Raw genomic sequence first — 16,007 nt, forward strand, 5'->3', positions numbered from 1 at the left:
GCCCGCGCCCTCCGCGTCCGCGCGGGGCCCGGATGTGGGTGCCCGGAGGGGTCGCGGCGCGCTGGGATACCTCGCGGTCGGGAGGTGGGCTGCGGCCCGCTGTGCCCTGCTCTGCCCTGCCCTGCCCTGCCCTGCCCTGCCTTGCCCACGCGGGGCGTCGTACTGGATGCGACGGGCCGGGGGCACCGGGGGACGGCTGGCGGGGAGGGCTGAGCAGTGCGGCCGCGGCACGTGGTGCTTCGCAGCCGAAGAACGTGAATGGGCTGAGAAGTGCCTGGGAGGCGTCACCCGCAGAGCACCCCCAGTGCTGCCCCGCCGGCCGTTGCCCATCCCAGCTCCAGCAGCAGCCTTGTGCTGGTGAGCGGTGGCAGCTCCATAGCTATGTGGGGCCTGGGGTGCAGGCGGGGGCTGGCAGCGAGGAGCCGCTGTCCTTTGTGGCGGTGCAGCTGTTGCAGAGATGAGCAAGTTTGCACCGGCACCAGCAAAGCTGTGTGAGAGCTAATTAGCTCTGCTGAAACTCAGGGCTGATTAACCAAGTGCAGTGCGGCCCTTGTGCAGCCACACTGCCCTGGGGGAGCGCTGGCACAGCACTGCGCTGCACCCTTGGAAGCCCTGACTTGTCCAGCAGCAGGTGGTGTGGATGTCCTGTGCTGTCCGGCTTGCACGTTCCCTCCGTGCCTCGCCTCACCCTACCTTCTTTCCCTGCTGCGTGCCTCTCCAGCTGCTCATGGAGTGGCCCTGTTTGCCAGGCAGGGAGCAGGCAGCGCCTCTGGACGGTGCTGGTGTGCCTGCTGCTGCATGTGGGCCAAGCACAGGGGGGACAGCCCATGGGCACAGGTGTGCCGCAGAGCTGCCTTCACCTCCCACGCCTCACCCAGGCCCGTTGCACCCTGGCGCTCTTCCCAGCATGCCAGGGCTTCCTCCTCTGCAAAGTTCCCCTTTGTACCACCTCACTTGCTCCAGCCCATATCTGCACCCTGGCCCCTTTTTCCTCCAGCTGTCTCCTTGCCTGAAGGCAACAGGTGGACGCTTCTGAGATATTACATTTACATTTTTGTCTTCCCTGTCCCCTGCATTGAGGTTCTTGTTTTGCGCGTAGAATGCCAACATGTGAAATATTCCTCTCCCTTCCCTTTTCCCCAGTCCTCCCATTCCTTCTGCAGCCATCAGGTGTGCCTGTACCTGAGTGTTTCACTTAGCTCCTGCGCTGCTCAGCCGTTGGTCAACCACCCCCACCCTTCCCTGTATTCTCCCTCTGCCTCTGGAGCAGCACCTTGTCCTCTGTATGAGGAAACCCTGTAAAGGCAGAATTAATTGGTGCTCAGCAGTCAGAATACTGAAGCGGCTTATTGTCAGCCATGGCTCTGCCTACCTGAGCCAGGAATTTCCCCATCTCTTGGGTGACCTCTGCACCATTCGGCCTACAAAAGGATTTTTCCTAACATCCCACCCGAACCTTTCTGGACTCCCTCTTTGCTTATTGCCTTTCCATTTTTCACCAGGCTCTGCCAAGAATTTGCCTCCAGTGCCTTTGCAATTCTCCTCCTGGTACCTGTGCAGCACTGTGAGAGCAGCTCCTTCCATCTTCACCAGAAAAACAGCCAAGCTCCACCTGTGCCCATCGTGGTCATCCTTCCGTGATGCCTACCTGCTTTTTCAATTTTGGAGGCTCCAAAGTGGGATGCAGTGAAAAGAGAATATACGATTTGATGATTCATCCACTGACCCAGTCTGACTCCTGTCTGTTTCTGTTCTGTTCACAGGGTGGTTGCTGTGGACAATGCAGTTTGGAGAACTGTCCTGGCATCGTCATTTTGTTGCGCTGCTGACACCTGGATGGGAGCGAGCGCACACCCTCATCTTCCTGCCTGGTTTCCTCCCATCACAAGTTCTGCTCTTGGGTGGCCCCAAGGCATTCCCACACTGGTAAGGAAACCCCATCGGCCTCTGCAGAAAGCAGAAATAAGTCCTGGCTATTCCCCGACCCTTTGGGGCCCAAGATGTGATGCCCTGTGAGCACAGGACACCCAGCACCACGTGCAACACAGCCTCACCACCTGCAGCCATCATTCTGCCCAGTCCTTGGGCTCACTGTCCCTCCCGTCTGCTCTGAGATAGTCAAATTTGGGGCGCCATGTGAGAGCCCATGACAGCACCCCTGGGGCAAGCAGTCCTGCACTGAGGCCCACACGGTCCTGCCCCCCAGGGTGCAGCCAGCTCAGCCCCTGGGCCTCATGGAGCGGCCATCATCACCTGCAGCATGCTTGGCAGGGTCTGCAGCCTCACGTATGGATCGGTATGGCCCCAAAGGAGACCTGTGTTACTGTTACATGTTTACCTTAAAATGAATGTTAGCTGGAATCAGGAAGAGCACCATGCAAATGAAGCTGCCTGCTTGAAGCGCCTGTACTAGGCAACAGCAGCAAACACAAAAGAAAGCAATGGGGAAATTAAAGGAACAATACACTCAGCTGGCTTCCACCTCAGGCTGGTGGGGAGGTGGGTGGAATCCTGCCCAGCTCCAGCTCCCTGGGGCCAGTGCCCATCTCCTGGCCTGTGGCCTGCAGAGAGGCTTGTGGCTAGCAAGGAACAATTGCCCGGGACCTGGGGCTGCTCACCTGTGGTATGCAGTGATGATTTTAGGGACTGTGTGAAGCAGCCCTGAAGCTGGAAATTCCCAGTTCAAGGACAGGCTTTCCTTGGATGTGGTTGTTAGAGGGAATTCCCCTGCCTTCAGGAGCCTGGGCAGAGCCTGTATCAGATGAATTACGAGATTGCTGTTGTAAATTTTCCTGTGGGATTATGAAGTGGTTTCCTGGGTTTTGCTGCCACAAATGACTGATGGCAGAGGAGATGCGGGGAGCTTCAGGGAACTGGGAGTTTCATGGTCCGGCCCCAAAGCTGTCATCCTTTGGGCAGGAGGAAGCTTTCCTGACCTGACACCCGGTGCTGTCCTGGTGACTTGCTGTCTGCTCAAGCTCTGTGGCTCCTGTTGCTTCAGACCCACCAGCTGAAAGGTCCTCCCAATCACTCCTCCAATTAAAGAGAGTGAAAGATGCTTTATGTGCCACTCATCATTAGCCAGGCCCCTGAGCATCCCTTACCTGTGCCTTGGATGGGCTCTGCTTGCCGTGTGCCTGGAGCAGGAGCAGAGCCACCGGGCAGGCCCAGCCCTGTGTGCAGGCAGCAGAACAACCCCGCAGATCCGCGCTGTGCAGCTCTTTGCGCAGAGATCCTCTCCCGGCACGTTCTCCTCTTGCAGACTTCGACTGATGTCACTTCCAGGCCAGTCTTCTGGCAGCTCTGCTCTGTCCCTGTTGAGCACCCTCTGGGATGGGGTCTGCCGCCCACATGAGCTTCGCCTGCTATGCTTCACCCAAAAAGCTCATTTCCATGGCTGCACTCTGTTTCTGTCAGCTGCTTTGCTGCCCCACAGACCCTGCCGGCCCTTTGGGTCTCCGCGGTTTGTTCTCAGGGCTTGCCCAGTTGCTCCTCCTTCCCTTCTCTGCACGCTGAGCAGCCAGCCAAGCCCTTGCCTTAAGGCTTTTCCATATACTTTTACCCAGAAATGTAAAATCTTAGAAAAGAGGGAACCTTAGGAAGCAGCTAATGCCCTTCAGGCCAACTTCTCCTAGAAACCTCCATGCTGACACTCCAGTTCCTTGGGGAACGTTTTCCCAGCATCAGCCTTGAATTTCTTCACGATAATTTAAGCCTGTTTCTCCTTGTTTTATTCAGCATGGGCAGATTAATCCTTTCCTCTTCACAGGAGTCATTTGCATTCCTGCAGACGGCTGCTCCAGCCTCCTCTGCTCTCTCCTACCAATTAAGTGGCTCCACGTCTCGCCGTTTTTCCTTGCCGGTCATGTTTTCCAGGTCTGTGACATCCTCCTCTGGATTCTCTCCAAGCAGCCCAAAGGGCAGTGTCCAGGCGTCGCTGCCTCCCCCACTGCTCCCTGTGCCTCCAGACCCTGCCAGCGCCCGCCAGCGTCCCCTGCTCCACATGATTCCGCAGCGCTGCTGTTCCTTTCCCCCCACATTCATCTCTTCCTTCTTTCTCCCCATTTCTTGTTTATGCAATTGCTTCTTTGTGCTGAAGTGCCGATGGCATTTATCTATACCGCACGGCATCCTCTTCCCTGGGACCATTTCTCTAATTTGTCAGCAGCAGAGGTGTGGAGGAACAGTTTGTGATGAGGAGCCGGCCTTCCGATATGCTTCCCATCCTCCCTGTCTTCATATTTTGTCTGCAGGTTTAAAAAGCCAGTCCTGCTTCCCTTTATCTCACCTGCTGGTAGCCGCAGCCTGGCAGCGCTTATCTGAGCTGGGAACGGCGCTCGTTTTATAGCAGGTTTAGGCAGAATGTGATCTGTAACTTGCTTAGGATCCTGTTTTATGAAATGATGTCAAAAGCCTTACAAGTATCAAGATTTATACTGCCATTCCAGACTGTCACAGCGGCAGTTGCCATTGGCGTGCCGTGGCCTGGCCCTTAGCAGCCATGCCAGCACATGGGAGCTGCGACCGGACACGAGGACAAGGTTTTTCCCATGAGGGCTGTGTTCTGGATGCTTTCACTTGCTGTCCCATCTCACACTGGCAGCTTGACAGGGAAATCCCCCATCCCCACCACATCCTGGCTTTGGCCATGGCTCCGGCACAGCCCCCTCCACGTGCTCTGTAGCTGTTGTGGTCGCACAGCAGCCAGGTTCTCCCTGGAGTGCAGAACAAATGTCTGCATCCTTAATATACAAAGCAACACATTCCTCCTTAATCCCCTGCCTGTCTTTCCAGAACAAGCTTCATCCTCCGATATTAATATTCCAGTCATGTGGCTGAGCCCACCAAGCCTTTGTTATGCCAATTAAATCATAATCTTGATCATGCATTAAGACTTCCAGCTTCTTTTGTTTATGCCTGCCAGCACACCGATGTGGAAGCCACTCGGCAGCCTCACCCCTGTCCCCAGTGTCCCCAAGGGCTGTGTCCGAAATGCCTCCTCCCATACTGCAGGCGGCTCCTTCAGTGCTGGCACCAGCCAGGTCTTGCCTTGGCCCTGGGGATGTGGGTGGCTGTGGCCGTGGCTTGGTGGCACAGCTCTTTGTTCTCTTGCCCCATGCCCACAGTGAGGCCAAACTTTGGGGTTCTGAGGTGGGAGCCCCACAGCTGATCCCGCCCCCGCAGCACCGGGTGGATAGGGACACTTCTGGAGGGCACCCAGTGCAGCCTCCCACTCCCACGGGGCTGCCTGGAGTGGGCAGTTTGGGTCACAGCGGCCGGTGGCACTGAAGCATTCTGTGTGATGAAGTGGGAAGGTGGGATTAGCGCTGCACATGTTCCCTTGGTGCAATTGATGCTAAGCAGAGTGAGGCTGCCCTGAGTGCTGGGCTGGGAGAGTGAAGGTGAGGAGTCAGCATCAGCTCTCGGATGCCATCTTCCTTCCTGAAGGGGCCCCAAGCGGTACTGAAGATCCGAAGGTGGATCGGGACAGGGGTGATGCTGCTCTGTCCCTTAATCTTGGACCTGGGAGGGGACCCAGGGAGGTAGGGGCGTCCTTGGCACCTGGGGGGACCTCTGTGCTGACCACAGAGCACCGAGCCCAGTGGCTGGCATGGCCCCATCCCACAGCAGCTCCCCGCTCTGTGTTATCCCGTCCTGCGGGGCTGAGGCATAACCACTCCGGAGCAGCTGAGTTACTTCTCATTACCCAGAGGCAAGCAATCTCTCAGCAGAACCCAGGGAAATCAATAGTGTGAAGGAAAATTAGCTCATTAAACAGCCATAAACACAAAAGCGAGGATCACTCACATCCTACCACTGCATCCATACAGACGTCTGCTCGGCTTCCTGGACCTGGCGGGAAGGAAAGCTGCTGGCGGGCAGACCCGGGAAGCCGTGAGCCCTGTCCTCGCCCCACCGAGTGCAGGCTGTGTCCTGGGGGTCCTGGGGCAGCCCGGCAGCACGTGCACCGGCCCCATCCCACCCAACGGGCATCGTCCTCCACCATGAGGAGTCCAGAGCTGCTCTCACCCTGCCCAACACCTCGCTTTGGCTGCACAATGCTGCTGTGACAGGCCGGCACACCAAGCGACACACGGGGCCCTCCTGGGGCCGGGAGCTGCTTTCTCCCTGCGCAGAGGCTGGGAGAGCTGCCGGCATCGCCATCATCACACAGCTCCGCCGCGTGCCTGCGCCAGCCCGGGGCTGTCCCTGCCTCCCCCAGAAGGGGCTGGGGGAGAAGAGCTGCCGGTTGTTTAGCCCGACGGCAAGGGCAGCGCGTGTCAGCGCATTGCGGGCCCTTGCTGCTGCCGGGCTCTGCCACCAGCTGTGTAAAGCAGAACAAACCCATGCTGCGACCTGCATCAGCAGCAGCTGGCAGCAAACCCCTTTTGGGATGTGTGGTGTGCAGGGGCCGGCAGTGGGGCTGGGCTCCATCCTCGGGGGTTTCAGATCCAAACTGGACAAAGTCTGAATGCCCGGTGCCATTGCTGACCCCAGATGAGAGATGCTGGGGTGCTCCAGCCCAGATTGCCACCATCCTCCCAACCAGAGCCTCCGAGACGGAGCAGGGCAGAGAATCATGAGGGAATATTTCGGGTCTTGTGTCTTACTGCAGCAATCCTGTTACTGAGAGGAGAGTTTCCAGATGTGAAAGCAAAACTTATTTTCGTGTTCCTTTATGCAATAAAACAGCTTGCTCCTTTTGCAGGTTATAACAACTCTTAGGAAATAGAACCGATTTAAATCTCATTCCTTCATAACAACTCCTTTCAAAACCAGCACCTTAACTGAACTGAAATGGATGGCTCTGCCTCCTGCCTGCCGCGTGCCGTGCTGCGACACACTTCTTTACTCTGCTCTTGGCCACCACTGGAGAGGGGCTCGGACAGATGGGGTGACCTTGTGCCACCACATCCAGGTGCCCACAGGAGAGCATGGCACTGAGCCCGGTGTCAGCAGGAGGGGGCAAATGGCTGCGTGGGCCTGACGCTGTCCTCTTGTCCCTGGAGGGGACATCTCAGCGGGGGGTCTGGAAGAGAGGCAGTGGGAGGATGGGGTGGTTCGGGGCCTGAGCAAAGCAACTTGGGCAAGGGGCAGGAACACAGCTGAGGCAGGGTGAAAGCAAGCCCAGAAACTTCAAAGGCATATTTTTGGAGCAAGAATGCGGGTTGGTGACAGGACCGGTTGGGCAGGTAGCAGGGAATGGGGGCACCAAGAGCACCTGGCTGGGGCAAGGGCCGTTGGGGGGTGAGGAGGTGGGGGTGGCACTTCAGGACACCCTCCTGATGCTTTTCCTCATTTGGGATCCCACAGGAGGTGCTGCCCTCAGGAGTGCCCAGAGGGGCAGCTGGTTGTGTGGGACGGAGAGCAACTGTGGGCCCACCAGCATCACCCATCAGCTGGAGAGGCACCGAGCAGGGACGTGCCCGCAAGCCCCTGCTCCTGCACGGTGTCCCCAGCTGTCACCAAGCCCTACCACTCTGCAAAGCTGACCCCATGCTCCCTGTCCCCAGATCCTTGCTGAACGTGTCTCCAGGGCTTGGAGATGGCTTTGGGCTCCACAGTCTTCTTGCAGGGTAGTGGGGGGTGCAGAGGGGACCTGCCACAGCCTGGGCTGTGTCTGCAGTTTCTGCCAGAACCTCTGTGATCCGAAGTTTGAACATTTTGGAAAAAGCAAGCAGACAAGCCAGGCATTCTTTGTCATGGTCCAGCAGCTGGGGCTCATTAGCTGAAGCCTCTCCTCCAAACACCAATAGCTTTGATAGCCCCACATGCACCATCCTTGTGTGCACCACCCATGTGTGTGCATCACCTCCTATGCACACGTGTGCACCACCTCTGTATGCAACCATCTCCTGTGCACCATCCACGTGCGCACCATCCCCTGTTCCCCAATCCCTGTATACAGGGAAACTTCAAGCAACATCCACCCAAAAGTCAGCCTGGAAACACCTCCCTGTGATCTCTTCCCCTGTGGGGCCGAGGAAGATGCAGTCATTTCTAATGCCACAAAAAACAGGTTGGTGTTCAGTCTCCCCTTGGTATGTTTGCAAATGCATGGCGTTGGGTTCGTGTTTGGAAATCTTGAAGCAAAGCCACTAAAAATGCTTCAGCAGAAGTGAATCGATGTCCAAGAGAGGAGGCTGCTGTGCTGGGCCCCCCTGTGTAACCAGCTGATTGGCAATGCACGTGCCAGCCGTGCTGAGCTGGGTGGGAGCCGTGTCCCTGTCCTGTCACCCGGGCTGGCTGCAGCTCGTCCCTGCCTGAACCCTGTGTGATTCCCCCTCTCAGCAAAGTGATCAGCTTTTCTCCTCAGTATTAGATTTAAACCTCCACCAGTGGATCTGAGGATGCTCTGCCCATCCCTCCATGCTGGGAGCATGGCCAAGCAGGGAGAGCTCTGGGTTGGCCAAGTGGATGGAGTGGGTCCCAGGGATTGTCCCAGCTGCTGAGCTCCTCCCTGCCCAGCGGCTACCACCGGAAAATCAGGACAGCACTCGCTTGGTGTGGGGTGCTGCAGGACAGGGAAATGGGCCTTTTTGGGCCATGGGTTGGGTTGCAAGGTAGCACAGACCTGATCTGGTGAGTTTATCAAACCCAAGCAATTTTAGCATTATTCCACTTCAGCTACTCCCTTGGGCTACTCTTCCACCCCCAGTGGAAGCTCCCCAGGGAGCTACCCGGGCTGCTCTGACACTCGGCAAGGCAGAGCCAGCAGTGGTTCTGAGCTGGGGCTGGGCATGCTTAGTTGTGTCCTGCTCACAGAGCTCATAAGATCTGTCTGAAAAGTGGCAGCACTGATCTCCCCACCTGTGTAGAGCCCTGTGTGGCCATGCCCTGCTGCAGGCTCCTCTGCTCGGAAAGCCCCAGGCTTCTCTCAAGTTGCCCCTGGGGCACCAAGTGCACTGTCTGAGCTCACCCCATCCCGTCTGCACTGCCAGCTCCTCCTTTTCAAAATCCATACTGCCCACTAAATCTTGTGGCCCCAGGCAGATTTATTGCATGGCTTTGTTCCATCGTTGCACAGCTCCACTGCTGGGATTGCATGGCTCAGCAAAGGATGTCACCTTGCTCCATCACCGTACGCTCTCACGCTGCACCTTGCACTGGGGACTGCCCCACGCTGCAGCACCGACCGCTCCTGCTGCAGCTGTGGGTCAGGCCATGTCTGTGGGCCCCTCCTGCAGCAGGGCACAGCAGGCAGCACAGCTTGCCCACCCAGAGCAGCCCCATTTGGAGCAGTGAGACAAAAGCCAGCGTCCGTGTCCTGTCCTCATGTTCCCTCCCCTCCAAATGCCAACCCACGTGTCCCAACATCCTGCCATTCCCCCCCATCTGCAGATGTGATTTAAGAGCTGAAGGCTGAAGGGAGCAGAAGCATCCCCTGCCCATGCTGGGAAGGGCGCTGGCTGCCAGAGCAGCGACTGCGAGCTCAAAAGCACCAACAGCTGCTGCCCGACAGTGAGCGAGAGAATGGGAAAGGGCTGCAGGGCCGAGCAGCTGGGCAGCGCTAAGCAGCCCGTCCTGCTGCAGATGGCTCAGCACCTCGTGCGGAGCCAGCCCGCAATGGCTCCCGGTGGGTGCGGGCCCACGTGAGTGGGGAGCACAGCGCCACGCTGTCGTAGTCATAGTGCTGCTGTCAGCACATGGGGTCCTGTCAGCATGGGCCACCCCCCCAGCCGTCCCCCATCTCTGCCAAGGACCGCTCCCAAAGGCAGCTCTGTGTCAGCGGGGCTCTGCTCCCCGCCAGGTGACAGGGAGCGAAAGAAGGGCTGGGGAAGAGCACCCAGCAGATCCTCTGTGGGGACGCTACTGGAACACCAGTGGTACCTCCGTGCCCTGAGCCAGCTCGTGCTGCTTTCGGAGCAGCAGATCTCTGAAGGAAGCAGAGAGTGGAGGTGTGGAGGGGAACTTGAAGCTCCCAGGGCACTGCTGCTGTTCAGGAGCACCGAGGGCCTCTTTGCTGCATCTCACAGACGCACCTGCTGCCACCCTGCTCCAGCAGGCACCCTGAGGCACCCAGCACTGCATCCAGCAGCTGCTGAGCTCCAGGGAGGAGACTCCACAGCCTCTCTGGACAACAGTGTGTGCTGACGTCCAGAGGGAACCACTCAGCTCGCGGTTTGTTTCTGTTGCCTGTGGTCCTGTCCCTGGGCAACACCGGCTGCTCCTCTCTGCACGTTCCCATAGCAGAGATGCTCCCCTCCATCACCTCCACAGCCCTCCACTGGACTCTCTCTGCCCATGTCCCTCCCACGCTGGAGAGCCCCGAGCTGTGCCCAGCACTCCCTGCGCGGCCGCACAGCGCTGAGCCCGGTGCAGGACGGCCCCAACCCACTGGCAGCGCTCCTACTGCCGCCCCGGGGCACCGCCGGCCTCTCTGCCCTAAGGGCACTTTGGTGACCCCTGGACCCCTAGGGCCGTTTCTGCCAAGCTGCTCTCAAGTTTTATGCTGACATTTAAGTTTTGAGCGTAACTCTGTATTTTTAATCTGAAAATAAGAGTCCTGCAGGCAACGAGCACCCGAGTCCCCAGGGGCTCTTACTGCGGAGGAGGAGTCGAGCCATCGCTGTGCTAACAAGTATATTAGCTAATGAAAACAGTATTTAAAATAATCACAATATTTCTTTATTTGCATGTAAAGATGACATAATAAAAGATAATTAGCAGCATGTGAAGTAGTTCTACTACTCAATTTTCTCAGTTTAGATAATTAATTATCTTAGTAAAATGCATCATTATGGCTAATTTTAGAAAATCTAGCAGCTGCAAGGTCATAGTGGGAACAATTTCAATTTGTAATTGGAAGAAACATGAAAGTGAGTCAGATAATCTTTTATTAGATGATAATAATGAATCACACAGGCACATATATTAAGTGTTTTAAGAGGCAGAAGATGCACGGAATCATTTACTACTGTCATCCTATGGGCTCTGGCCACGGGCCGCCCATGTCCGTGCCTCACTCCTGCTGCTCAGGCGGACGGCTCTTTTGGTGATGTCCCCTCCTGTGCCCTCACCTTGCAGGTGCCCGAGGCCAAGGCAGGGTTACCATCCAACCCTGAGCCACCTCACGTCGCCTCTTTGCCATCACAGCCACAGCTGAGCTAAAGGCAGAGGTGAGCCCTGGGTTGCAGGGCGGGTGTTTCTGAAAAGAAATCACATCTCAGTATAAGAAAGCAGAAAATCCACCGGGCAGCAGGAAGCAGCCCACACCGCAGTGCCTGTGCTGCTCTGCTCTGCCCGGGGTTTCTGAAGGGTCCCTCCACTGGTTTCTGTTCCATGAAAAGCCCCCGTCCCAGAGGAGCGCTTCGTGCTGAGCTGCTGCGTGTGCCGGGACACGGTTGAGCGGCACAGGGCTGCCAGGGCCCACTGCTGGGCACCAAAACGCACAGCAGGGCCCAGACCCAGCAAACGCCTCTTGGGGCCCAGGACCTGGGCTGGGGCAGGGGGTGCTCCCGGCTCCCCACCGGCCTGCTGCCCACACCCCACGGCCTTGGCTGCGCTGCCTTTGCAGGAGGCAGCACCCCATGGCCCGGCTCCTCTCCCCATCCGAGCGACTGAGATCAGAAATTCCTTATCCCCAGTTTGCGCCGAATAAAGCAGTTTTTGCGATAGTGGCGGTGCCGCATTCTAACCGCACGGCTTCAGCGCATCAGCTCCCCCCGCCTGCATGCACCGGGGCTTCCTGCCCTCCGTGCCCACCCCGCCAGCAGAGCTGCCGTGCAGCAGAGGGTGCACAATGTGCCCGCGTCGGCTGCCAGCGCCCAGGGGAAGCGCCACCGCTGGTATTTTCAACCAAAGGAACTGGAACATTAACATTAAAAATGGAAACCTGAAAAGTTACTAGATAAGAATCTTTAAAATTTATTGGACTAATTGTGTTACATTCAATATTTGATGTGTTTCTCCTGGACAAAGAATTGGCATAAATACAAACAAGCCTTTGTGTGCCTTCCCTAAACAAATAAAGAGATAAAGGACCAGAGACAGGGAACGTAGTTCACATCTTCATATTTACATTTTGCCTTTACTTTACAACTTAGCGCCAGGGATATTTACAGAAAAATACAGTAGGAACAAAAAGATCATGTCTTGGCAACATACAGAGATCCATACAAACTGTGTATGACTCGAAGCACGTGATATCTGGCATCCTCACCTCCAATTGCTCCTGCTAACATCCACGTGGAAGACGTCTCCTTTCCTTCCAAGACATCGCTCAATCACGCAGTCACTGATCACAGCTATGGTCTGTTGCAGTAGAGCTGCCCCACGGCCGCACGGACACCCTGACCCCCAACACCATCCCCCTCTGCTGCTTGCTGCACACGTGCCATGCATTTACCAAGTACCTTTAAGAAAGGATGGTTTCTTTAAATGAGCCTTTATTAAGGTACCGACATTTCCGCAATTTCAGCACCGCGTTCAGCAAGGTGGCCGCTACCCCTCCTTTCTGCGCCATTAAGAGGATGCCGTCATTTAGAGCAGAATTATGAACCCAAACTGAAAGGCCTTACTGTGTGAATAGAGCAAGTCTGTTTGGTTGTGTCACATCTGTGCCTGAGCTGCAGCTCGGGGCAACGCACTGGGCATCCACTCTCCGATGGGTAAGGACGCAAAACGCAGCCACAGCGTGTGGTGCAAAACCCCAGAAGCCCGGGGTCCTGACAGAAGCATCACGACTGACATAAATCTCAGCTTTGCTCTAAGCCTCTGGGAGGGAAGAGCCAAAGCCATCCTGGGCCAACCGCAGCCACCAGCTGTGCTGCCCGGCATCGCTCCTGCGCTGCTGCTCCGCTCCTCACAGCGTCGGCACAGACCTCTGTGCACGGAACACAGCTCCACCACAGGCACTGCAGCCAACGCCAGGGCTGACAGCACAGCACGCTTCCGCAGTCACAACACTGCTACGCTGCACTGCGACTTTCTTGACGGCTCACCTCTGCAGATCACAAAACCCCAAACTTACAGCTAGGTCGCACCGCGGACGTGTGACATATGAAATGGTGACCTTACAAATCAGAGCAAGCGAGTTATTAACACCTGCTCACCCAGGCCGCAGGATGAAGGGCAGCAGCGCACGCAAAACTTATCTTTTAAGATCTGTGACACATTGCCCTGCTCTCCTTGTGAGCACTGCTCAGGTGGGTGCCACACTCACACTTTGGATGAAACAAGGAACAGACCTTCGAGCTACTCTTCAGCCAAGCGTTAAAATGCAACATTTCAGGCAGTTCCTTTGGCTCTCGGACTCGGAAGGAAACACCCAGGGCTCCCCCCAGCCCACACCTCTGCTCCTGACTGTACCCGTGCACCTGAAAGCAGCAGCTGCTGCAGCTCACTGGGATATAAACCAATGGTTTTGCATGTGACACACACTCACAGCTATGGTATATGGGTTTTAAGTTGCTGAAGATGTGCAAACAGTTGATCGCTCTGTATGTTTCTTTTTGTTACACATGCACTGGCCATGCCTTTTAAGTCAGTGGACTAAAGTGTGTTCGGCCATTACTTAGATCCAATAGGTACATACACAACGTGGGTAAATTTAGTGTCTGTGCATTAAACAGACACAGGCAAGAGCTGAGCAGAGAGATGAGGCCAAGGCCCCCTCCTCGGCTCTGCCGCCAGACCCCGCGCTGACCGGCAACACCTGCTGCCCCTCGCAACCAGGGCAGCGCAGCACAGCCAGCGTCCCTGCTCACTGCTACAGTGATTTCATGATGTGGTTTCATTTTTCCGTTTGTGATTCATCTGGCTCAAAACCTCCTGAGAGGCCAGTGTGCCTGCCCCTGCAGCAAGCGCTTCTGCCACCCAGCACCCGTCGGCTGACACCCTGCACGTCCCCGTGCACGCATTTTGAGGGGCCTTTGTGTGCATGACCTCTCTGAAAAGCCACACGCAGCCGGGAGCAGGGCACATCCTCAGCAGGGAAGCTGTAATGAAACAAGTAAGACTGTTTCAGGTCGGAATTGTTGCAAAAAGTAAATGAAATATCAAAGTTAAGTGACTCACAGGCATTACTGCAATGCATATTAAAAAGCTTCCGAGAAACACTTTGTCATAACTTGAGGAGCTCCACAAATTCCTGCTTACGTTTATGCTCTCCTACTACCTACTTACTGGAAGGAAAAGAACACGTGCACTGCCAGCGATCGCAGGCTGCACCTACACAGGAGCATCAGTGATGACTCATTACTGCCACACAAGGCAGGATGGCGCTGGGGGCCTGAAAGCACTCCTGAGAACACCAGTGCCCACTGCAGCTTTCATATTCCCAGCATTAAAGTGTAGTTGTAAACATCTTTTCCCAGCACAGCCTGGGGGCGGCTTGTCAGCTCGGAGCTCGGCAGCCGGAGGGCGGCCACAGAGGAAGCAGCGCTTGAACGGAAGCTGCCCGCGGTCAGAGAACCGAAGCCATGCCGGTCTGTTTCCTCTGGGGTGAGCCAACGACCCACCCATGTGCCTGAGCTGGGCCAAGGGAGACACCAGCGGCTCGGGGGAAAACTTCTGACCTAGGTGAAGGGGAATCACCGCTGCCGAGAAAGCAGAGTAGCTTCAAAACAATTTTAACTTACAACTCCAAATAGACTTTCCATGGAATGGCAAGTTAATGGAAAGAGTTCTTGACTTTTCTGTTCCAATTGTTTTATAGTCTGTGGAATAGGAGCTTCTGAAAAGCGCAGAAGCTGCGAAAACTGCGTATTCGATGAATGTAATGTCAGGCAGGAGGCAGCCCCAGAACCTCAGATTTCAGCCCAGCGCAAGGAAAGCAGGAGATGTTTGCACATTTAATGAAAAGGATGACACAGCGATAGAGACATTTCAACATAATCAGTTGCATAAAAAAAATAAAATCAAGCCACTAAAATTAAACGCGACATTTTGCAACAGACCTGAAAGTCATAACCTCGTTTACATAGAACCAAGAACTCTTATCTGGTAAGAAGGTGTGTTTGAAAGTCAGGTCCCTCCGCTGTGTCTGTTCCCTGGGTGACAGAAGCGCCGCGTGCACAGACAGGGGGTACTGTAAAATACAGCATCTTGGTGATGCATTTGGCGACCTGATGTTCCCGAGCAGCTTTCCTCCTCGTGGCGTACAAATCGGTTTCAAGCAGTGATGTAACTTCTGAAGAACGCTGAAGGGGGTCGGAAACTTCTCCTGAAGTTCTTGTGGGGACAGCCAGCGCTCAGAAATAGATTCCCTCCTCAAGGAGAGATCCTGCTCCTCTCTCCTCCAGCAAGTGGGCACAGCGAGATGTCTGAAGGCAGGTTTGTTTGTATTGTGTTCTTCGTACTTAAGTGCAGAGATGCTTTTGTTTTGATTGTTTTCTTCTTACAGAACGAGACACGGTTCTTAATTAGTCTGGAATAGATGGCTGCGTGAAGAGATTATGTTGCGAGCATCCAGAAAGACTGGCATTAAGTAATCTTTCGAGGGTAGGTGAATTGAGTCAATATCCCAACTGCAATGTTTTGGATTCGTTTCTCATTCCTCCCACACAGTATCTGCTGACTTGTGCTAAAATACGGTTTCCTGAATTCCGGAGGGCTGAGGAAATTTGTTGTTATTTAACTGTTCTCATTACTGTAGCCACCAAGCTCTGATCTAATTGTCCGGGGAGGATAATGGCCTAGGGGTTGCAGTTCTTGAGCCCAACCTCCTGGAAAAGCGAGGTATAAAATTCAGGCTCCAGCTGCCTGTTGCGGTATTTATTGACAATGTCTGCGATTTTCTGTTTTCGGCGGACGTGGGGGGGGTTGTATGAATCACTCTCCAGCCTCTTTCTCCGACAAATATTTATTACTGTTTGCCTCACTAAAAAACCTGAAGAAGAAAGAACATCAGAAATAAGTTTAAACACGTTCAGCTTTGCCCCTCTGACAGTTTTACAGCTAAAGAAAGCAGGAACCCAGGGGAAGATGCTCAGCAGCTCCAAGTGGAGAACTTTTCAGAAAGACCAGCTGGTAACCGATGATCCCCGTCCCCAGCCCTGTAAGCC

At 55.4% G+C, this 16,007-nt stretch overlaps 1 protein-coding gene across 4 annotated transcripts in view; it reads right to left on the minus strand.

Annotated features, from left to right (window-relative positions):
- The window catches only part of RALGAPB (Ral GTPase activating protein non-catalytic beta subunit), a 63,773-nt gene continuing 59,610 nt past the window's right edge, over positions 11,845-16,007 (minus strand). For 3 of the 4 annotated variants that reach the window (XM_021416514.1, XM_021416512.1, XM_021416513.1), the window contains exon 30: positions 11,845-15,832. In XM_021416514.1, coding sequence (XP_021272189.1) covers positions 15,639-15,832 — 194 coding nt within the window. In that variant the 3' untranslated portion in view covers positions 11,845-15,638. The remainder of the gene's footprint in view (positions 15,833-16,007) is intronic. The other variant, XR_002444155.1, reaches the window with a different exon arrangement.

The sequence above is a fragment of the Numida meleagris genome, chromosome 19 (assembly GCF_002078875.1).
Source record: "Numida meleagris isolate 19003 breed g44 Domestic line chromosome 19, NumMel1.0, whole genome shotgun sequence".
NCBI classification, from domain to species: Eukaryota; Metazoa; Chordata; class Aves; order Galliformes; family Numididae; genus Numida; species Numida meleagris.